General features: G+C 31.9%; 2 protein-coding genes across 2 annotated transcripts; both read left to right on the top strand.

Annotated features, from left to right (window-relative positions):
- LOC134681646 (protein rolling stone-like) lies at window positions 1-6,284 on the top strand. Its single transcript, XM_063541299.1, has 4 exons — window positions 1-408; window positions 4,394-4,628; window positions 4,924-5,034; window positions 5,390-6,284. The coding sequence occupies exons 1-4, from the start codon at window positions 331-333 to the stop codon at window positions 5,860-5,862; spliced, it is 897 nt and encodes a 298-aa protein (XP_063397369.1). The 5' UTR covers window positions 1-330; the 3' UTR covers window positions 5,863-6,284.
- Window positions 6,285-8,913: 2,629 nt separating this feature from the next.
- On the top strand, window positions 8,914-17,964 carry LOC134728266 (DNA repair protein RAD51 homolog 4-like). Its single transcript, XM_063592811.1, has 9 exons — window positions 8,914-9,101; window positions 11,424-11,542; window positions 12,499-12,580; window positions 13,314-13,439; window positions 13,920-14,021; window positions 14,469-14,559; window positions 15,432-15,502; window positions 16,433-16,576; window positions 17,829-17,964. Exons 1-9 carry the CDS (start codon window positions 8,958-8,960, stop codon window positions 17,886-17,888), a joined length of 939 nt encoding a protein of 312 aa, XP_063448881.1. The 5' UTR covers window positions 8,914-8,957; the 3' UTR covers window positions 17,889-17,964.
- The last annotated feature ends 6,606 nt before the right edge of the window (window positions 17,965-24,570 follow it).

The raw sequence follows: 24,570 nt of genomic DNA, 5'->3' as shown, positions 1-24,570 counted from the left end.
CTAACTAAGTGGCAATTTTAATTCCCTTTCTATTATTTTTGTCTCTACTCGTAGTTCTTTTCGGAAATTTTGTGCAAACTGTTTTGGTATTTAAAAGAATGAAGTGTCTTTGCCCCTGAAAGTTCCTATTAAAAAATAAACAATATTATAAATAAACAAATACATGCTTCATTGACGGTAACATCACGGATGGTGATTTTAATAGTAAAAAGTAATTTATAAACCAGTAACGATCACGTTTATCGATGTTATTGTGGTTAACACACTTTTACTAAAAATGTGTCACCGTATGTCCTACAAATCATCATAGGACAACTAAACGTATAAAAAATGGCCTGGAAAGATTACTTTTTGTTGAGTGAGTTTAAACTTGATTACTCCAAACCAAATGATTTTATTAAATTTCAGGTAAGTCATTTTCTTAATTTACTAGTGTTTTACTGCAGGTGTTCTGTTCAACCACTCGGGACGTTTTTTTGGGGGGTTTTGTTGTTGTTAATTTTTAAAAAAAATGGGGGGTCGGAAAAGGGGGGATAACATGCCAAAGTTATTTTGTAATGAATAGTTGAGTACGTAGTAGTGATCAACACAAAATATGAACGACGATAACAAAATCACTCTGAAATCTCTCACCTAACATTAAGAATGAACGATGCATAAGATATAAATAAAAAAAGAAGGTGCGATATGATAAAATTGATGGGAATTGAAGTAGAGAATGTGTCAAAGAAACAACAACCCGATCAAAGATTCGATCGAAGATTCGACCCGGAACTTGTTAATTATTAGCAATATTAACTATGTGGACAACAAAAGTGTCTGGAGTGGTGTAATTTTTAATCAGCACCCTTGTCCTATATTAGCTATATAAATAGTTGAATTCTTTGATTTGTCGTTTTTACCCCTTGAAGGTTGACAAATTGGACCTCGTTATTTTTAGTATTATAGATAAAAACAAACAAATATGTAACAAAGAGGCACAAAAAGACATATACTAGGCAAAGCAGATTAGCAAAAGTTAAAGACAATAATACAAAATTTATCATAGCACAATAACACAATGACGGAATGTATAAGTACAGGCCCACTTCATATGTATTGAAGAAACACAAAAAGGCATACAAACCACATAAGCCGAAATGAAGGACAAGAATACAAAATAAATGGAATGTATTTATAGAATAGGAGTGAAATGTCTCATCTGATCTTGTATTGGGATTGGTTACCTTAACAGGGTATTTTAAACCGTTCAAAATTAGGTCAATAGGTGCCGTCCTAAACTTGCAGTGAGGTAACAGTTTTTGCTCATTGTTGAAGACCTCACTGCCACTTTGCTATAAATGACAGAGACGTATATATTTTATAGTTGTTTTTGATTGTTGTTTTTGGGGTTTGACTATAACTCGACTTGGTGTAGCGAGAGGTTGGATGAAGCTTTGTGTGCTATTCGGATAACCAGTAGTTTTTATGCTATTCGTGTTTAGGACTTTATCATGCCACAAGGGTTCCAGAAATAGTACCTTTAAATAAAAACACAAAGCTCTGTTCAGTTGGAATATACAGATCTTGTTTAATTATAATAACACAATACAAAACATCAAATTAAAATACAAATTAGAAATAGTGATAATTAACAAATACAATAAAGTTGTAAATAAATCAAATGACATTGAACAATTTAAGTTTTCCGTTAAATTGATAAAATTTCTTTTTTCGGATTACAGTTTAAAAATGTACTTTTAACCATAAATTCTTTCTCAATTAAATTGATTAAGTTACCAAATAAATTGTGGAAAGTCTACTAACCTTTAAATAAAAACACAAAGCTCTGTTCAGTTGGAATATACAGATAGTACCCCAACTGAACAAACTTGCTTATATAGTACCCGGAGAAATTATCCCATTATTCAAATAAAGTCATAAATGTCGGTACTTAATTTTTGCAACTTTGAAGTGACCGATGCATTTCCCTTATTAAAAGTCTTAACTACCCCAATACCCTTTAAAGTAACATGTGTCATGGTGTTTATGTAACATGGTCATTCAGTTATCTGAATGAAGTGTTTATTCACATTATAAACCCCACTGGTTAAATTTGCACATGGTCAATAAAATTTTATATATGGTCATTTATATGGACAAGTGAAACTAAACTATGATTATATTATACTTCAAACTTTGAAGAACATTTAAAGAAAATCTCTCTATAATATATATAGCGCGAGAAAATGTATTCGTGAACAAAAGATATGAGTCATAAATGTCAATAAAACAGCAACCGCACAACAGAACAAGCAGACTTTAAGTGAGCAACATACGGTTACAAGTGTCTAGCATACATATGAATACATTCCAACAACACCAACTCTCCTTAAGTCTCAGAGTCTCAAGTACGGGGATAAATTCTACTTTCAGTCCATAGCCTTTTGGTCATGAAAGTTCATAAAGAATTTAACTAAATTGAGAATGAAAGTTTGGGAATTTTTTTCAGTGTTTCTCATTTACTTAGATATAGGAAGATGTGGTGTGAGTGCCAATGAGACAACTCTCCATCCAAATAAAATTTATAAAAGTAAACCATTATAGGTCAATGTACGGCCTTCAACACGGAGCCTTGGCTTACACCGATGAATAATCTATAAAGGGTCCCAAATTTACTAGTGTAAAACCTTTCAAACGGGAAAACCAACAGTATAATCTATATAAAAACCAGAAACGAGAAACACTTATAAATTACATTATCAAACGATAACTACATCAGATTCCTAACTTAGGACAGGCGGAAATATTTGAAGCGGGATTAAACGTTTAATGGTTCCAAACTATCTTCCTTTTTATGCAATAGTATAGCATCACAACAAAGAAAAAACACACGATAAAATATAAATTGGAAGGCTTACCTCAATCAAAAAACGTAAATTATTCATTTGTCCATTGGCAACCGACAAAGAAAAAAATGCATTCCATTTAAGAATTGAATGCTTCTTTTTGTAAATTCATTGGGGTGTAAAAGCGTTGACCGAAAAACATTTTGTATGAAGCGCAGAAGCGCTTCATTCTAAAAATGTGCGCTCGGTCACACTTTTACAACCCTATGAAGTTACAAAAAAGAAGCATTCAATACTTATAATAACATTTTTAAGCTATAATCTAGAAAACACGAATTTTATATTTTTTTATTTGATTCACCTGTGCACTTTATTGTTGGACCACGTGTTATCATGGATGAAAAGTTTTATTGAGTGATGCAATTGCGTACGGAATAACACGTGATGTTCAGTTAGCCAATCAGAATAAAGTTTTATAATGAAACATACATCTGATGTAATTATTTGAAAATAGAAAATTTTTAGATTATATTGTTATAGGCAATATTGATTCTGAAACAATGAAATGGAATTAACAGAGATAAAAGAAAGATTAGGGGAAACATCCAAAAAGCAAAGGAAAAACTTTTACGGATGTTCTTCGTCTCTAAGTCTTAGTTATTTTGACATTTATTTTGTTTGATATGATTTATACTTATTACCTAGTTTGAAGAACATTTGCTTCATTCAAACTGATTAAACACCTTAAATATTATATGATATAATCATTATCATTATAAACAAAAAGATCTATTCACTTGTAATAAATAAAATGAAATTGAAATCTTTAAATAACCCAAGCAACACAACGCCGTTTATTATAACTGTTTACAATTCAGTCATATAAAAAAAAGCCGAAAGATACAAAGAAATATTTATACTCATTATCTATAAAACAGGCAATGTTATGACAAAAAAAAACAACAACCAAAAAACGACGAAAAGACAACCAAACAACAGTACACACAATACAACGTTTCTTGTTGCAAGATTTGCAAGATTTTGATGAGAGAGCCCTTCAATATCAGTTTTCAAATACCAAATTCAAATTAATCCAGGACCTGTCTGATATCATCAAGTATGCGTTCGACCTCTTTTGCTAACTCTGGCGGATCTGGAGGTGGGGGTCCGGGGGTTGGAACCCCCCTGTTTTTGGAGGATCAATGCATTTGAATGGGGACATGTGGTTGGAACCCTACTTTAAAAAAATGGCTGGATCCGCCCCTGCAATTAGACAACAAATAATGCAGTTCCCAATGTAAACTTCGAACTCCACTCGTGCAACATGCGTTCGGCTTTGACCTTGATTGACTTATATCGATAGTTCTCTGTGGGCTGTCTAGCTCCCTCCATCCGTAAAAACTGGTGGCCCATGATATAAGTGTACTATCAATCAATGTAGTATGTATAGCTGGACATTTTGTGTTTTCTTCTATTTCGAATATACTGTCCCGTTGAAATAAGCGTGTACAATAACTCTTAGCACTTTTGACACCATCATTATTATCATTATTTTATTTTCTCAGTTTGGTTACCAAAAGCTATACATAATTTGGCGTATATTTTGGGCGCTGTACCATTTAGTCTGGATTGTTTTGACTGGAGTTTATAGTTACCAATGGGCTGGAGATGACCCTGCGCAACAAGTGAAATGGTTTATATACGTAACAAACTGGGCATATTTTGTCCTGACCTTTTCTACCCTCATTGACGCTATATGTGTGGTATACATTGTTGTCAAAAGAGATGACATAATTCTAGGTAAGTTATCTGATAAATTGTCATGGCTGCTTTAATCTTTAAATTTTTTCTACTTTTTATCTGACTATTTAATTCAGTTTAAAAATTGTACTGTCTTCTGTTCAGAAATCATTTGGTAAATACTCCGTAAAAAGAATTTTCCACTTTTTAAAAAAAAAAATATGGAATACGCCCCCTTTCAAAAATCTTAGGTCCGCCAAAATGAACCCAGAAAAAGCAGAATGAATATTTAAAGGAACATTACTAAGGATAAAAATAAAATTGAAATTCTTTTCTTCTCCATATTCTTTTTCAGGTGCGTGTTCGGAAATGCCGTGGTATCTGAAAGTTGATTGGGTGTTTTTTAACGTTTCAAATTCAGCAAGTATTTTAGTAACTATGCTGTATTGGGGATTGATTTATTCAAGTAAGTAGTTCTGTCTGTAGTTAATTTTTAATGTTCTCAACTTTGTTAGTCGACTTTAAAATATCCTTTGTAATTTAAAATCAATCCGGTTTTGAGATGAACTTATTTTCCTGAATTTCTGTTTTTTTTATGTAGATTAGACCGTTGTTTTTTTCGCCTGTTTGAATGCTTTTCCATTAGAAATGTTTGGAGCCCTCTCTAGCTTGCTGTTCGGTGTGAGCCAAAGCTCCGTGTTGAAGACCTATAATGGTTTTCTTTTACAAATTGTGACTTGGATGAAGAGTTGTCTCATTGGCACTCAAACCAAATCTTCTTATATCTATTTATAATTACACTTTTGTATTTGTATTTTCAGGTTCCAGCACAACTACAGCGGTAAACATAGAAACACACGGATTGAATATGGTGTACGTTTTAGTCAACTTATTCCTGACTGGAATCCCTGTGCGTTTCTATCATCTCTTCCATCCAATGGTATTTGGTGCAGCGTATGTCATGTTCTCTATTATATATACGGTATCAGGAGGTACCAATGCTCAGGAGAAATCCTATATCTATTCAACCTTTGACTGGAGCAATACTGGATACACTACCGGTTTGTCACTGATAACTGTACTGGTAGCGATTCCAATTTGTCATATCATCTTATTTCTTCTGTTCCTTTTAAGAACTTTTGTGAACAAAAAATGTTGTTCTCGTACAGAAATTCAAAACACCTCTACATCTGTTGACAATAAATCTTACAGCCCTGAACATTACTTGGAACTAAAAGACAAAAATGAAGTAAAAATAGATATGGATACGCCATTGGCGAACAAGAAATCATGAGAATGACTTTACATAGCTTGGTCATTACCAACATATTACAAGAACTTAACATTTAGAAGAACGATTTAGTCAGTATTATATTAATCAATGCACAAGTTTAGGAGGAAATTGTATTACAGTCGTCCAAAAAAGTTTGAATACAGTAACAAATATGCAACCAGCACCATGATGGCCAAGCACTTGAAGACGCAATATCTAAGTTAATGTGTCGTTTTGATATTTTTTGTGTTTTTTATATGTTTTTTTTTATGTGTTATTATTATTGTAGGCATATTGGAAACATTAAAAAGAAACTCGAGGAGTTCAAGACTAATTAAATGAAGGTCTGGATGTGGTCCTCCATTTCTGTAGTCTTTAATTGTATATGACATTTTCTATATTCTTCATTATACTTGTTTAAAATAGTTTTTTTGTTGTTCATTCTTTTGTATATTTTGCACATTGTTCTGCAATCTGCAAACCGCTTCCATATGACAGTTCGTGTCCATTCTTTTTTTATGCATTTTGTTATTTGATTTTGCCATGTAACTTTTTTTTTTTTGATTATAGACTTTCCGAATTGATTTTCCTCTAAGTTGAGTATTTATGTGATTTTACTTTTCCATACCCTCATAAAATTAGTCTTTCGAGATATGTTAAACTATCGGAAAGACAAGTACAAGTTTTTCACAGGCTTGCCGGATTTAAAAAACATTTTGCATTGTTGTTCTGTTATTCATATATTATGCTGATTTTATAGAAAGTAAAATCACAAAATTACTGAACTCCGAGGAAAATTCAAAACGGAAAGTTCCTCATCAAATGGCAAAATCAAATGATAAAAAACACCAAACGAATGAACAGCTGTGAAGTGAAAGCATGAATACCAGCTTGGTATTTTGTAGTCAAGATTTTTTTCATTGATATTTACAACAAATAAATTACTTAAGACTTATAACACCTTCTACTTTGAAGATGCAATATGAATTTATGATTATTTTTTTATCCGAATCATATTTTAGGTTTTCCTTACTAATGTATCGATGTTGCCATTGCTTTATTTCTGTATCCAAATTCAATGAAACGAGAAAACTATAACGGCCTTGGTTAAGTACAAATTAATAAAACAACAGCCGCAGAATTACAGACACATATTTACAGAAACATGTTTGCAGGCATATAATCCTCCATTATCCTAGGACGGTGGTGTAATTATATAACTGTTTGACATAACAACTGTTAACACAATTATAATTGTGTCCCTCTGGTTTTTGTTAAATAAAGTCTTATATCTAATCGTACCACGTCTACTTATTTTCAAATTTATGCAGGAGCTTCTGCATGACGAAGAATGATACACATTCATGAGTATCTAACTTTCTATTCCGCTATATAGGTTGACACAGAAGAGATCTACACTTTGCAAGAAAATATATTATGTGTTTCTTTTGTGAAATTTTCTTGTTTACGGTCATTTAAAAAGCGCTTGCATAGGAAATAAATATCTGCCAGAAAATTCATATATTACGGTTTCCTTGATTAGGAATTGTAGTTAACAGGGGGATTGTATCAAGATCTTTTAATGGTCAACGGTAAACTTTATGTAATCTCTTTGAAATTATAATTTAGTTGTGCATTATGGAAAATATAAATCAAAGATGACAACAGATATGCTCCACTTGCCGCAGCCTCAAATCTGTCGTCTTTTCCTCGATAGGGACACAACTAAATACGACATATCGTTTTGAATATCCATTCGCAACGCGACGGGTCCCCTTAATTAAGCAGGAAATGTTTATAATTATTTAGGACAAAATTTTATTCCCGGTTACCGGTGACGTTCTATAGCTGTACAAATGTTAGTTTTTTTTGTGAAGTCTTTAATGAACTGTTATTTGTCTGATTTCTTTTTTGCTGCTTGTTCGGTAAATTTGTTCGACATCTGGTTCTTATTGTCCCTTGGTATATTGTCCCTTATTTTTAATGCATGTATAACTGCTAAAAACTGAATCTGAATTTTGCGTGAAACATCGTTCATCGAAGGTAAGTGTATAGACAATGTCTCCTCGTCCAAAATACTAAAAATAAACACATATATATACACGTAATGTAATGATTTTCATGGTTCTGATCCTGCCTGAAATTAAATGTATGTGATTGTTATAGAATGAAGATAATAACATCTGCAGTCTAAAAAAAATTAATGTTTAATTTAGTATATAAAAATGTATACTAAATTTAAGCCTGGTATCTATGACGAGTTTGATATATCATGAGTACCTTCTTAAACTTGTGTAATCTTATAGAAATTGATGTATATTGTTACCATTTTACTTTCTATTGTATATGTTTGATATGTAATAAAGTCCATCAAATTACCATACTTAATTAAAAAAATCAAATCAGATGCAAGTAGCAGACGCTAAAATGTGACAGCAAGGTCTTCATTCATGCCCATTAATAATGGCTACATAATATCCAAGAACAGCTGAGTAATAACTTCTGCTACCTTTTTCCTTAATATTTACGAGTTTATTTCTCGTGCTTTGTTTTTCCCGATTTTTATTTTTCGTGCTACGTTTTTGCGATTTTTATTTCACGTGTTTCCTTGTTCAGCACCCCCCTTAATCACTCTCTTTTATATATATATGTCATATATAAATACTAATATGTGAAAACTGATGTGTCTTATTTGTGTTTGTAAGTACTAACTATATATATACTGTATTGTTTATTATATTTGTAAAATAATAATATTACAATGATATTAGATCATATTATATTATGCTCCTTGTGAGCCTATTTTATGGAACTAAAGCATCTTCTCAGTCTTCTTCTCAAGTCTAGTTATACGTCCGGCTTGTCAGTTGTCCTACATATGTCGACTTTGAATAAAATTTACTAACCTACTTACTTAAAGGTAAATTCATCATTTTAAATTTGATGCATGATTCAATGAAATGATCCAATCTGTCCACTTAGGCGTATAAATATTATACTATACAAAAATATCTGTGCATTCACCGAAAAAAAGTCACAGTAAATAGAATGGTTTTCCGGAAAATATACCGTGATGGACACAAAGTTTAGAAAATTGATTTCCGGTCTAAGAAGAAATGTCAGTTTTGCGATGTGGTATTTGTTCAGCTTTAACAGATGATGTTGTAACAACATTAAAAGACAATGGAATCCGATCTGTTGTAGATCTAATCACTCAAAATCTAGAAGACTTATCACAGAAAACAAAACTGTCATACAAGGTTCAGATAATCATTTTGTTTTCCTTCTCCTTACCTATATAGATACTTTAGTTTGCCTCAACCAAATGTTATGAAACTTACTTATGTAAACACATAAAACACATATAACCATTACATACAGATCAAGTTTGAATTCTGGTGGGGTCAAGGAAGCAAGACAACTCGTCCAACTGGCAAATTGCACCACTGACAAATTGACCCACTCTTGTCAGAGGCCAGCTGCTGAACTGTACTGAGCTCTTAGGTCCTTATGTTATTTTTTAACTATTTGCGGGTCCGCATATAGTAAAAAAATAACATAAGGACCTATGAGCTACGGTTCCACAGCTAGTCCGAGGCAGATTTAGGGGGTTCAGGCCCCCCCTTTTATTCCAAATAAATATACAAAGAATATGCAAAAGAAAACAATTTTAGCAACAAGAAAGTTTTTTTTTTTAGAAAAAATTAAAACATTTATTTACATGATATTTTATCATTTATTTTGTATAACAGCAAGTATTACATTTATCCTGTCATAGTATAATAACAGATCATATATTACCTTTACTTGTGTTTTAGAATAATAATATTTTTACCTTTTAGTATTTTTTTGTTGTTTAAAACTCTTTGTACATACATGTATACATATATAATACATGTAAACTTGCAAAATGCATTATTTGTGCATCAGTCTCCATGTTGTCCAGAAAATACAGAAACAAATTGTGAAATACAATTGTGAAACCAAACAAGAGGAAAAGAATATTAAAATGTGAATTATTTTTATAATTTTATGTTGTGTATTGCCTCATTAAAAGATAATTATCATGTTTATGCATATTGAGTGAGGAAATTATGACAATCTTGAGTTTTCAACCAGCGTTTTTTTTTACCAATGTTTACAGGTAAATTACAGGTGAAGGTTATTTTTCATTTTATATTCCTAATAGACCTCTTCCGTCAGCCACATGTTGTTGTACAAATGTGATAAATAGTCAATTAAGGTCAAGTTACAGTAAATGGGCTATGTCTTAGATTTCAATAAAATTTGGCATACAACTCTGGCTCGATGAACTTCAACTGAAAATCGAAATAATAGTGCATTTATCGAAAAACCCTTCTAAAATTTGTCTTAAAATCGACAAATCTCTAATTCTACTCCATAGATTTTTCTTAAAAAACTATATGTTGTTGATACATAAATTTCCGTTATAATGATGCAAAATAAAGATAGGGTCACCGCAATCAATCTGCAATTTTTCAGATAATAAAAGAGATAAATGTCTTATTTTTTCGATTTTCAGTTGTAGTTCAACGAGCCAAGGTTGTTTGCAATTTTTTAGCAAAATCTGCGACATAGCCCATTTACTGTTCCTTTACCGTAATAGGGATAGCCATTTACATAATTTGTCTTTATACTCTGCTTAGCCCAATTTTCCTACGCCAAGTTCTGAGCCAGTTGAAAACAACAACAATCTATTCTACATTGCACAAAAGCATCTAAAATTGCATTATGCATTGCTCATTGAAAGTCAATATGCAAAATGTGGGCCACAAAAGGAAAGTTGTTTTTAACGACAGGGATCCCAAGTTATTTTCCACATACTTAACTTCATAACACTCGGTTTATCTTTCGCTGGTAAGAGGGTGTAAATTAGAGTTACGGAGTTTCCATTTTTACAGCTGTTTAAAGTATATAACAGATAAAAGTATTTCAGACAGCACTTAAAAATTTTATCTTCAGATATTGCAGACATATTGCCTATCTTGTGATCATTTGCATTGACCTTACGATATGTATGGACAGTATTTACTCACCTATATTTTAAACTTTATGCAATCAGGACAGATTTAAATTAGGCGCAAAGGAAAAAAACGAAATCGGCGCAAATAAAAGAATAACAACTTTAGAAAAAATATGTATACCTTTCTCGCAATCATTTGCATTGACTTTCTGATATATATGTATGACCAGTATTTAATCACCTATGTTAAACTGTAAATGCAAAAAAAAGCAAATATTCAAACAGCGCAAATGTAAAAATGAAATTGGCGCAAATATCATTCACCCATTTTCAACAGGTGATCACTACATGTATTTACAATGATTGTATATTCTGGTGCATGTAATTGTATAGGTTATGAAGGTGTTAATTGGATGTTATTGTAGCAATAAAACAAGGAACAAGCGCCTCGTTAATCTCATTTGATGTTCCACTTTGTGCCCTGTTGGGCAAAGGAAAAAGTAAGAGAAGTTATACCCTGCAATATTACACTCTAAAAATGGAACACCCATGTGGTAACAATATATTATAGATTCTGATGAATTCATTTTTCCTGCAGGATTTGGTTGCCATTGTTAATGTTTTGTTAGCACAGTATTCTTCATTCCCTGTAACTGGAGAAGCATTGTATAACACTGTCCTTACATCTACCTCAATCTTACCTACAGCTTGTCAAGGGTAAGTTTATGTTAAAAATAATCTATTTACATATACATTTTGTTTACATGGTACATGTATATATGCATACAAATTTTATTTACATTCTGTTATCTGTTCTTTGGTCCTGTTGTTGTCTCTTTAACATATTCCCCATATTAATCCATTCTCAATTTTATAGTTTAAAACTTAAAATAAAAATATTTTTGAAAAACCTGTCTACCATCATGACCATAAGTATATTTTGTTGAAAGGCGTAATGTTGCCATCTTTTATTTGAGGATATACCTCACATCTCCATTATTTATTAATGAAACAAAACCAAATAATAGAAGAACAACAGTAAATGACAAGTTTCATGAAAAACAGAAACTACACAAATACACATGTTAAGTACACAATCAGAAAAAATCATTTGGAGATTGAAAAAAAATATTGATTCAGAACAAAACAATTTTTAAATGTTCTAGAAAAATAAAGAAATGTGGTAAAGTTTCCAATAAGGCAATGTCAACAAGAGGTCAGGGGACAGGGATGTGATAAATATTAGGCAAAATAGAAAGCTATGAAAGAGCCTTGGTTGACCATTACAAGGTATTTCAATTGAGAAAACCTGCAGACTGTTGAATGACAAAAGAAACTATGACCAACATGCATCAACCCTCAAAGATCACTGAGTTACAGGCTCCTGACTTTAAACATGTACATAAAAAGTGAGGGGCAATTTTTTTACCTGTTTCCATTAAAACATAACTGGTATTAAAGGAATGCATGTTGTAGATAAAGTACCTACTAACATTAACATTTTTGAGACTGTACAACACGACATATCACATCTATCTATTACTACAAATTACAGTTGCCTCCCCTTGTCCATGTATATTTTATGGAACAATCCTTAGCATTATACAGGCTAAAGGATGCCTGTGGTATATTTCCTACATTGTAATACTAAAGCATGATATGATTTGATTTAGGTTTGATCAGATACTGGATGGTGGATTGTATACTGGAGAGGTAACAGAAGTAGCAGGAGAAATAGCTTCTGGCAAAACTCAGGTTTGTCTGTAAATCTCAGATTATTAGAAAGGCATTTTCAGAACATGGCCAGGATTTTCTAATTACGCAAACAAGGTATTGCAGATTTTAAACGTATGTTTTTACATTGTTTTCCATCAGATTCATGAGAATGGAGATAAAATATTGAATTTTAAGCTCTGACAGCATCTGTGATTTGAAGTTAAAAATTACCCCTTTTCTGGATTTGCTAACGCATCGCCAGTAATCTTGATTTGTAACCATCAAATCACCAATGGATTAAAATACAATACAGTTATCTCATTTAATTATACCCCCGCTTTAAAAAGGGGGGGGTATACTGTTTTACCTCTGTCTGTCCGTCAGGCAGTCCGTCCGTCCCATGAATATTTTTCGTCACATTTTTCTCAGGAACTACAATACAAGGATTTCTGAAATTTGGTTTCAGGATTTATATAAGTCAGCTATACCGTGTGATGCGTTTTCAGATTCATCACTCGACAACTTCTTGTTTACCGAACACTTGCATATTTTTACACTATTAATATTATCCACTTGCGGCGAGGGTATCATCAGTGAGCAGTAGCTCGCAGTTTCACTTGTTTTTTATTTTATTTTGAAAACTATATGCCTTTATATGTTTACATAAAGAATTCTTTCCTGCTGCACTTATACTTCTGAAGCATGTTTTAAAAGATATTATAAACAGATGGCAATTGAAAGAATTTATAGTAAATATATTCTTTTGTTTTAGATATGTTTAAGTATGACAGCATCAGTTATATGTCATTCTAAACAGAATGTTATGTATGTGGATACGGCAGGTGGATTTTGTGCAGAGAGACTGGAGGAAATCTTATACACTAAATATCAACAGGAGGTGAGTAAAAATTATGTTGAAGATATCAGATTAATGGCAAACATTCACTTACATGTGATTGGACACCATAGCAATTTACCTCATTATTGATTTACTTTTCAGCATTTTTAAGGCTATTATTAATTTAAATTGTGAACATTTTTGGAATCCCCCTTTTTTTGGACAATAAATTGCATATTGATGGGGACATATGGTTGAACCCCCTCCTTTTATCCTGGGGTTGGAATCCCCTTTTGAAAGTAGCTGGATCCACCCCTAATTAAAGACCATGAAATGACAAATATAAAACAATCCAAAATAGAAACCTAAAGGTTTGATTATTGTAAATCCAAAAAAATAACAAACAATTAATTTGATATACAGAAACAAAGGACATCTACTAAATATTTTCCTTGTGCCAAGCTCTATATTTAATATGTTTTTTTTTGTATTCTTAGTACAACTAATGAAATACATATAGACATTTGTTGTTTTTTGTAGGACAACCCTGATGTGTTTAGCCATATCAGATGCATCCAAACGTATGATATATACAGCCTATTATCAGAGCTTCAACAGATCAAAGTAAACATTATACAACAGGTAATCAATACAAACCTCTTTCATTCAAGAGTGTTAATTGTCCTGGACTTAAAAGCTGTAGATATTACTTGTGAATGCTATTTTAAGGTTGTGGCTGAAACATGGCCAAATCTGTCTTGAGACCTTGTAAACTGTCTTCTCAATAAAAGGCCTAGCTAGGACGTGAATTTTGACAAAGCTTAGTGAAAAAAATTTCAATCATTAAATGAAATGAAATTTTCTTAAATATATCTTAAAACCTAGCACATGAACAGGGCCTGCTGCTTGCACTACTTATTGGTACTATTTTTGACTTCATTTATTTATTTAAAACTAGAATTAAGTTGCACTAGATTCTCAATAGCTGCCCTTGGTCAATTCAAATAAAATTTAGGCAAAGGTCAAGTTAGTTAAGATGAAATCTTATTTTTCTATGAAACAAGTTTTGATTTCATGTTTATTTTTCAGTCTGATCCCTTTTATGCTGGCTTGAAGCTGATTATAATTGACAATGTTGCATCAGTGATTTACCCAATACTTGGAGGAAACCAGTTAGATGGTAGGTAAATAGTATTCAGTGATTTACCCAATACTTGGTGGAAACCAGTTAGATGGTAGGTAACAAGTATTCAGTGATTTACCCAATACCTGGTTGAAACCAGTTAGATGGTAGGTAACAAGTATTCAGTGATCTACCCAATACCTGGTTGAAACCAGTTAGATAGTAGGTAACAAGTATTCAGTGTTTTACCCAATACCTGGTTGAAACCAGTTACATGGTAGGTAACAACTATTCAGTGATTTACCCAATACCTGGTTGAAACCAGTTAGATGGTAAGTAACAAGTATTCAGTGTTTTACCCAATACCTGGTTGAAACCAGTTAGATGGTAGGTAACAACTATTCAGTGATTTACCCAATACCTGGTTGAAACCAGTTAGATGGTAGGTAACAACTATTCAGTGATTTACCCAATACCTGGTTGAAACCAGTTAGATAGTAGTTAACAAGTATTCAGTGATTTACCCAATACCTGGTTGAAACCAGTCAGATGGTAGGTAACAAGTATTCAGTGATTTACCAAATACCTGGTTGAAACCAGTTAGATAGTAGTTAGCTTGTATTCATTGATCTGCATGTACATAAAACGTGGTCATAATGAAAAACAATAAAAAAAAAATTGAGAATGGAAATGGGATACATTGTATATGTGAAAGAGACAACAACCCGTCCAAAATACAGACAACAGCAGAAAGATTACGACACCAATGGGTCTTCAATGAACAATGTTAAGGTCTCTTGTTATAACATATGGGAACCCAGGCCATAAATATATTCCAGCAACTCCTAAAAACAAATAATTTAATCACCAGATGTTTTCCATCACACTTTATTTAAAAAAATATAAAATGCATCATTAATTTTTTCCAGGTCATGGATTAATTGCACAGTTGTCACAGCTCCTAAAACTATTGGCTGTTGATTATTCATTGTCTGTATTGGTAAGTGCTGTTAGCATTAATATTATTGAAATATATTTAAGGAATGACTGTAATATTTTTTCTGTCTATGAAGAAATAACATAAAAAATTTGGTGCACACTGAATAACGCATGTAGTGGGTTATTTAACAGTGTGCACCACATTTTTTATGTTATTTCTTCATAGACAGAAAAAATATTACAGTCATTTCTTATAATTTAATTCTAAATTCCATTTTAAACTGTAGAAAACCATGAAAAAACGTTGATGACGTCACGGTCACATGACTAAATTATGTCTCTGGGCTCATAACAAAATCACGTCAGCCAATCAGAAGATGTGTTACATCCAAAATTGAATTACTAAACTATGTTAACTGGAAATGGTGAGATTTGATTATTTCCCTTTCACAATTATTTATTAACCAAGACACAGAGAAATATCCGTTCTGTATTTTTTTTATGTCCACAAAAAAAAGTCCTTTTAAGAACATTTTACTCCTTTTTTTTTCTTCATTTTGTTGGAAGCCAAACACATTTTTTTGGCTGATTGGTGGTGAGGAGCTGTACTATGGGAAGAACTGAAATTGATTAAATATTGGTGATTGCATTATCTTAGAATTTTGTAAGAATGATGAGTAAAATGATTAAAAGTTTTATAGGTGGGCAAGGTCTTGAAAAAGTGATTTTACCCCAACACAAAATACCTTTAATTATGGAAACACCTTCACCAAACATTTAATCACATTGATATGCAATTGTATATATACTCTAGCAATGAAGGGAATCTATCTAAATGAATAAGTATTTATAATATAATTATCCACCTGGAAGCATTTTTCTTCTAGATCTCCTTAATAAATTTAGAACATGCTAATTGACAGTTCTAAGTTTCCAATGCTATTTATTTGATATTATTTTGCTTAAGTGCGTAATATAAATTTAATTCTAGGTGAGCAATAATGTTGTAGTAAGTGATGGAGAAAAGAAAGCAAGTTTGGGCAAAGTTTGGTCACATGTACCACACACTAGAGTATTGGTGTCAAGTATGGGAGACCAAGAGAGACAACTCGTACTTGTCAAAAGTTCTAGATCAGTAAGTGTACATTAGTTTATCAAATATTTTTATTGTGAATTCATTATTATTCTTTTGGGTTCTAATTTTCATGGATAATTTAGGGAATGACTGTAATATTTGTTTCTGTTATGAAGAAATAACAAAAAAATGTGGTGCACATCAAATAACCTGCGTAGAGGGTTATTTCAAGTGTGCACCACATTTTTTATGTTGTTTCTAATAGGCAGAAAAAATATAATCGTCATTTCTTATAATTTAATTTTTTAATTCATTTTTAACCAGAGTAAATCATGAAAAAACGTTAATGACGTCACGGTCACATGACAAAATTATGTCTGTGAGCTGATAAACAAATCGACGTCAGCCAATCAGAAGGCGTTTTACATCAAAAATTAAATTATATCGGCATAAATGAATGTTCAAGAATGTAAAATTTGTCATTGGGTTGTACACAGCTTTCATTATTATTAATATCATCATAGAGTACTAGATTCTGAGGTTGAATGAATTAAATGTAATTTCATAGATTATTGTGAAAACTTCATAATGCAAAAAATAGGACAGTATTAGGTTTGCAATAATTAAAACTTGGATTCATAGTTTCAGAGTGATTTACCTTCACAAGTATTTTGCAATGCTATTAATTTTGCATTTTTGTTTAATTTTGCATTTACATTTGTGGCCAAGGATTAAAAAAAAATGCACACAGTATTTACAGTATATTATTTATTTTGAATGTCTACCTTGAGGTTAGATATTACAAGTATTGCTTATGTAAATATTACATTTTTGATATTTCCAAACTCTCTCCTTCATGAATTTGAATTTTATTATCAAAACTCTGCCTCACACATATCATGCATATTAAAATTATACATGATACACAGATTTAAAGTCAGGCCTGTAGCCAGGAATTTCCAAAGGGGGGTTCGTTTGACTCACAAACTCGACTTTAACAGTCACAATTCGAACAGAACATCGACTTTAACAGTGCTTATTTGTTTTCAAGGGGGGGTCATCTGAACCCCCCGAACCCCCCCTGGCTACGGGTATGAAAGTTTAATGGTTAGCACTCAATTAAATAATAAGATCTTATTAAACATGTTGACAATTAGGGAAAAAATATGAATTTTTACAAAGACTTGAAATAAGAAAAAAATAGTACTCATGACAAAACAATCTATACCGCTTAGACTGCAAATTTAAATTTATTATTGAGTAAGCCACTTCACAGCACTGGTTTGAATTAGTTGATTTATTTTTATTTCAGAAGACTGGACAGACTGCTAAATTTATGATCTGTGAAAAAGGATGCGTAGATCCAGGATGAACTTGCTGAATTGTTTGAAATGTGACAGATCAATTTCTATATTGTATCCCGTGAAGGTTATTCAAGTGTAAGACTAATGATTTGGGAAGTGCAATCTTTTGTCAATAATGGGAAATAAAAAGTTTCAATTCAATATTGATTTTATTTTTTTTGGCAAAAAATATTTATAATCATAACCCTTATCAAAGACAATAGGTGACTATCCTTTGATTTTTATACGACCGCAAAAAAATGGCTGTCATATATTTGTATAGCGTTGTCCTCATCAGAATGATCAGCATCGTCTGAAGACATTTTGTTCCCAGACAATAACTTTAGTATAAGAAGAAAGAAATTGATAAAATTTAAACACAAGGTTTATTACCACAAAAGAAAGGTTGGATTTGATTTTGGGGGTTATTGTCGCTACAGCTTAGAAATAAGAGACCGAAAAGGGGCACTGATAAGAATTTTTCTAGTCAGTCAAAAACTTGTGGAATGGTGTATTGATCTCTCTGAAATTATATCAGGAGTTTCCATACCTTCAAGGAGTGGTTAGGATTGGCTTTGAGTGGTTCTAGCTCAAACCGTTTATTAATTAGGGACAAAAAAAGGGGCAAAAACTAGGGTATCCTAGTTCATGGACTATAAATTAAGTAGTTACAATGTTATGATAATTTTGGATAACCTCCCGAACACCTCTTTTTAAAATATGTATAGAGAAATGCTGTATTGTCTTGAGGTGATTAGCTGTTAATTTATTTTTAGAAGTAACTATTAAATGGTGGTTAAGGAATAATAATTTAAGCCATGATTATGTATGTCATATTCTATTTGAAGACTTTTATGATGTATTTAAATGGGTAATTATGATTTCAAACTACATTGTGAATTGAGATTATGACCATATCTTGAGGGAAATTAAAAAAAAGGGTGGGAGCATTTTCTTCTCATTTCAGATTTCAGAAATTTAACAGAAAATTTCTTCTAATATTTTTTATTGCTAAAAAAGGGGTATCAATACACAACAGCATACTGTATTGCACAAAAGTAAAAAGAAAGGAGGTTAATATTTTTTTATATATATATTTTTGGGGGAGGGGGTAATTCCAACAGCACAGTGTATTGAACAAAACCAAAAAATTGAATATAAATTCAAATCATATAACCAAAGACTACAGTTATTCTGTCCATGGAAGTATTATATTGACAGGAACTCCAACGAAAAATTAGCACATTCGGATCCCACTGATTTCTTTAAGAAAATAAAAGCTTCCGACTCAGTTTGTCAAGTACGTGATAACTCCTTTGTGGGGTATCTGCGATGCCGCTGTCGCCCGTAAAGTTTACAGAAACTGATCTTATCACGTGATCTGTTATCAAAGGGCTTGTCTACCTACCAATGTAAATAAACACGGAAACTCCTGTGGCTTTTTGCGAATCGCTACATGGACAACGACACCTGTTTCTGTTCAATAAATAAAAACTACAGCTGAAAAAATCTAAAAAATCGGTCCATATTTCACAAAATAACAAAAGAAAATTAACTATATTTGGAAAGAAGTTAAGATTATTTTTAGTTTTGTTAGATATATTTTTATCATTATAACTAGAAAATCGGAAAATATCGTGTTATAAAAATTAAATGGGGGTGTAGTAGAGTGTTAACAGAAAATAATGTGATGCGCGTGAATTGTGCCAGATGCCGCCAGATAACTTTAATTTCAAGTAAAAGATCGTAAACTCTTTTCGAGTGTAACGCAAAGATATATGGTTTTCTCTATCGTAAAATATCGTAAAATGATATTAACTTACTTATCAAATATATTTTAAAGACTAAAAGATGTTAATAATTACACACATGTGATGTCCTCTAATATAGCAATATCAGGTTACGAGTCAATCAGATTAATTTTTACACCTTTTATGATAATTCGGTGTAAACAAATCTTAACATTCAACTTAGTCCGAGAATATTCTGATGTTTGACAGATTTATTTTTACGGATTGCTTTAAATATTTCTGAATGCATTTAAAAAACGATCACTATAATTGGGTCTGAGCAGGTTTTTTTTTATCATGGAAATCACATTTGAATTTATTGGTGTGTTTTTGATAAAGCTAAACAGTTCCGAAATATCAATAACTATTACTGATAACTTTTCCGTTTATTTTACATGAAAATCTTATGAATAAAAAAATCCTACTATTTTAAGATTGATTGTTACATTTGTACTTATTCAGTTAAAAGTGTATTGCTTCTGAGTATTTTTACTCCTCAGGGTTTTTCTATATATTTTTTTCTATGTGTTGAGAACAGTTGCGGGAATTTCGTTTCATTTCTTTTTTATTTGTTTTTAAGCAGCAAAACCCGTAAATATTGACATATTTGTCATTTACACTGTCAGTAAATGTCATTTCCGTGACAATTAAGTACACATCCGTTTATTTCGGTATGTTCCGTAATTACGATCTTTCACGAGGTTCCAAAAAATTGATAGGATCCCATGCACCCATAAGACATGTCGAGTTAATTAACAGATACTTAAAGATTTTGCGGCATCACACTATAAACGTTTGAAGTCTTCTTGTTGGAGTTCCTGTCTATATAATACTTCCATGTTCTGTCTCAGAAACCTATATTATGTGTCAAATATTAAGTTACAATCCAAATTAAATTCAGACATGCATCAAGCGCAAATATTGTGTCCATTTTTGCCCCAACTGTTCAGTGTTGGACCACTGCAGTCGTATCCAGCAGTTCTCAGCAAAGCAATTTATTGTGTTTTGGTCTGTTTTTCTTAAACTTTAACTTAAGCAATAGGTCAATTTTCATTTTTTGTATGGAAGAATTGTTAGCTGTTCTTGTGTGCATGGCATGGTTCATCTGACCTTGAACTTATTTTTATGTTTTATTGGTCAATGTTTAGTTTTCTTGGCTAAGTTTGTTTTTTAGAAACTATAGCAATAGGTCAACTATATTTAGTGTATTGAATGATTATAGGTGAACATGTATTTCTTGTTTAATTTATTGGTATATGACCTTGACTTCATTTTCTTTTATCATCATATTAAGTTTATGTGGTAGCTGTGGTAAGCTTTATATTTAGAACTATCAGCATAATATCAACGATTAGTAAAGAATGCTTGAAATTTCATCATGTGCATTCTTGTTCAAGTTTTATACATTTGTATTCCTATTGTTCAAAGAAACAATAAAATAGTGAATACACCTCCTTTTGTTTAACAGTTTTTTAAAACAAAATTGTAGAGGTTAAATACAATGTTATGGATAAAAAATGATCCTCTTATGGCCCTGTCATATTCTTAAATTGTGCCTGCCACAAGTCAGAAGCCTGTTGTCTTGTTGAAGATGTTGGTTGCTGTCTGTCAAATTTTTATAGTTTATTATTTTATCATATTTCATTGTTTGTCACTTTTAAAGTGTTTCACATTTTGTCATGTACATGTATGTGTCTTTTAAAGTTCACTATACAGTATGGTTTTGTTCATTGTTGAAGGCTTTACTGTGCTCACAAATATGTGGTTTCTTGTGGATCGCTTGGCTCTTTGGTAGTGTAAACAGCAGATATATTAGCTATAGCCAAACAAGGTTCACAAAAATGCCTTAATAAATGAACTGGGCGTTATTGCCTATGAGTGACCAATTTTAACAAACTTTGTATGAAAACCCTAAAAATGGAGGTTTTTGCATTTTTCTTTATAATTTCCCCTATCAACCAACCAATGCTTTCCGAGAATTGATAGTTAAGTCTGTTAAAAAAACTATGAAATTACAATTCACCAGTATTTGCTAGTATTGACAACTTATTAAACTAGGGTACTAAATACCACCAGTAAATACAGGGCTGTATGCAATGCTCAACCTTCACTTGATTGGGTGTTGATGAAAACATTAATATATTCATCTGTCCACAGTGCATGTTCTTATGGAAACTCAAACAATGAATGAACTAATCATTTATTTAAATTTAGTTAAAAGAGTAATAGATATTTAACAAATGAAAATCAGCAAAACTACATGATTTGTTCAGAAGCTTGAAAAAAAACCAGTGATAAACAAATTAATGGAAGGGAGATAAAAATGTGGGATTTGAAATTTAGACAAGTAAGTAACTGAAAAAAATTTATATTGAATAATTTCTTGAAAACAAAAGTCTAAAATATTTAATATCAAATCATATTTTTGGATGAATAAGGAAAACAGACTAGAGGCTCTAAAGAGCCTGTGTCGCTCACCTTGGTCTATGTGAATATTAAACAAAGGAAGCAGATTGAAAATTGACTACAAAGGTCAATAACTCCTACTGGGGTCAATTGACCATTTCGTTCATGTTGACTTATTTGTAGATCTTACTTTGCTGAACATTATTACTGTTTACAGTTTACCTATATCTATAATAATATTCAATATAATAACCAAAAACATCAAAATTTCCTTAAAATTACCAATTCAGGGGCCGCAACCCAAAAACAGGTTGTCCAATTCATCTGAAAATTTCAGGGCAGATAGATCTTGACCTGATTAACAATTTTACTTCATGTCAGATTTTCTCTAAATTATTTGGTTTTTGAGTTATAAGCCAAAAACTGCATTTTACCCCTATGTTCTATTTTTAGCCCTGGCGGCCATCTTGGTTTGATGGCCAGGTCACTGGACACATTTTTTAAACAAGAAACCCCAAAGATGATTGTGGCCAAGTTTGGATCAATTTGGCACAGCAGTTTAAGAGAAGAAGATTTTAGTAAAAGATATATAAAATTTACGAAAAATGGTTAAAAATTGACTTTAAAGGGCAATAACTCCTAAAGAGGTCAACTGACCATTTTGGTCATGTTGACTTATTTGTAAATCTGACCTTGCTGAACATTATTGCTGTTTACAGTTTACCTATATCTATAATAATATTCAATATAATAACCAAAAACAGCAAAATTTCCTTAAAATTACCAATTCAGGGGCCGCAACCCAAAAACAGGTTGTCCAATTCATCTGAAAATTTCAGGGCAGATAGATCTTAGCCTGATTAACAATATTACCCAATGTCTGATTTGCTCTAAATGCTTTGGTTTTTGAGTTATAAGCCAAAAACTGCATTTTACCCCTATGTTCTATTTATAGCCATGGCGGTCATCTTGGTTAGTTGGCGGGGTCACCGGACACAATTTTTAAACTAGATACTCCAATGATGATTGTGGCCAAGTTTCAAATAATTTGGCATAGCAGTTTCAGAGGAGAAGATTTTTCTAAAAGATTACTAAGATTTACGAAAAATGGTTAAAAATTGACTATAAAGGGCAATAACTCCTAAAGTGGTCAACTGATCACTTTGGTCATGTTGACTTATTTGTAGATCTTACTTTGCTGAACATTATTGCTTTTTACAGTTTATCTCTATCTAAAATAATATTCAAGATAATAACCAAAAACAACAAAATTTCCTTAAAATTACCAATTCAGGGGCAGCAACCTAACAACGGAATGTCAGATTCATCTGAAAATTTCAGGGCAGATAGACCTTTACCTGATTAACAATATTACCCCATGTCAGATTTGCCCTAAATGCTTTGGTTTTTGAGTTATAAGCCAAAAACTGCATGTTACCCCTATGTTCTATTTATAGCCATGGCGGCCATCTTGGTTAGTTGGCGGGGTCACCGGACACAATTTTTAAACTAAATACCCCAATGATGATTGTGGCCAAGTTTGGTTAAATTTGGACTAGTAGTTTCAGAGGAGAAGATTTTTGTAAAAGTTAACGCAGGACGACGACGACGGACGCCGGACGCCAAGTGATGAGAAAAGCTCACTTGGCCCTTTGGGCCAGGTGAGCTAAAAATGTGAACATATTGAGGCTTTTTAAAAATTGTAAATAGTAAATTAAGGATTATTAAGAAAATAATGAACAGTCAATCCACAGTACACTACATTATATCACTCAAAGAATAATTAACAACATAACACCACACAAGGCACAACACATAACATTATACCATAACACAAGGAACAATTTTATAACACAGCACAATCCATTACAGCATATCACACACAGTATAATTATCAAATTACATAAGGCATGCACAATCCATAAATACATAACATTATACATGTTATATCACAAAAAGCAATTGCATATGATTAAATAGACAACACCAGAAATAAGAGTACATAAAAGTACATTACAAAAAGCACAATTCATCACATAAAATCTGAGAGGGCATAATACCACATATATATAAAAAAAAAATTAATTCAATTTATCTCAGAATATTATTTCGAAGGTTGTAGTTTGTCTTTTTGACATTATGTCATAGATAACTTTTTTTTGTTCAGTGTAATATGCTTATATGCTTTTGTTAATATTTTTTTGACTGGGTTAATAAAAGCCATTTCAATTGATATTTCAAAGTGTATCTTTCTATGTTGTAATGTCACACTATCTTTCTAGCTCCTGTTTGAGTAAAGGTTGGCAATTTTAAAAACACAAGTTTAATCCGCTGCATTTGTTTGCGACAAAAAAATTGAGTTTTTCTCTTTGAATTTAATTTGATTTACACAAGCATTTTTTGTGTCCACCATAGCTTGCTGGTGTGAGCAAACATTAGCTGGTTCAAGGGAGGAGGGGTCGTACACCCCCTTTACTTGCACTTTTTTGATTTATTTTATGTGAGTTAAACAAAA

This window comes from Mytilus trossulus, chromosome 8 (genome assembly GCF_036588685.1).
Source record: "Mytilus trossulus isolate FHL-02 chromosome 8, PNRI_Mtr1.1.1.hap1, whole genome shotgun sequence".
NCBI lineage: Eukaryota > Metazoa > Mollusca > Bivalvia > Mytilida > Mytilidae > Mytilus > Mytilus trossulus.
Note: the sequence above shows the minus strand (reverse complement) of the source record. Positions and strands in the feature narration are given on the sequence as shown.

Bases quoted from the DNA above. Each gene is read 5' to 3' on its own strand.
- LOC134681646 (XM_063541299.1), top strand. From the start codon at position 331: ATGGCCTGGAAAGATTACTTTTTGTTGAGTGAGTTTAAACTTGATTAC. The intron at 4,629-4,923 runs GTAAGTTATCTG...ATTCTTTTTCAG, and splicing joins AAGAGATGACATAATTCTAG to GTGCGTGTTCGGAAATGCCG. The intron at 5,035-5,389 runs GTAAGTAGTTCT...TTGTATTTTCAG, and splicing joins TTGGGGATTGATTTATTCAA to GTTCCAGCACAACTACAGCG.
- LOC134728266 (XM_063592811.1), top strand. From the start codon at position 8,958: ATGTCAGTTTTGCGATGTGGTATTTGTTCAGCTTTAACAGATGATGTT. The intron at 12,581-13,313 runs GTTTGTCTGTAA...CTTTTGTTTTAG, and splicing joins TAGCTTCTGGCAAAACTCAG to ATATGTTTAAGTATGACAGC. The intron at 16,577-17,828 runs GTAAGTGTACAT...TTTTTATTTCAG, and splicing joins TTGTCAAAAGTTCTAGATCA to AAGACTGGACAGACTGCTAA.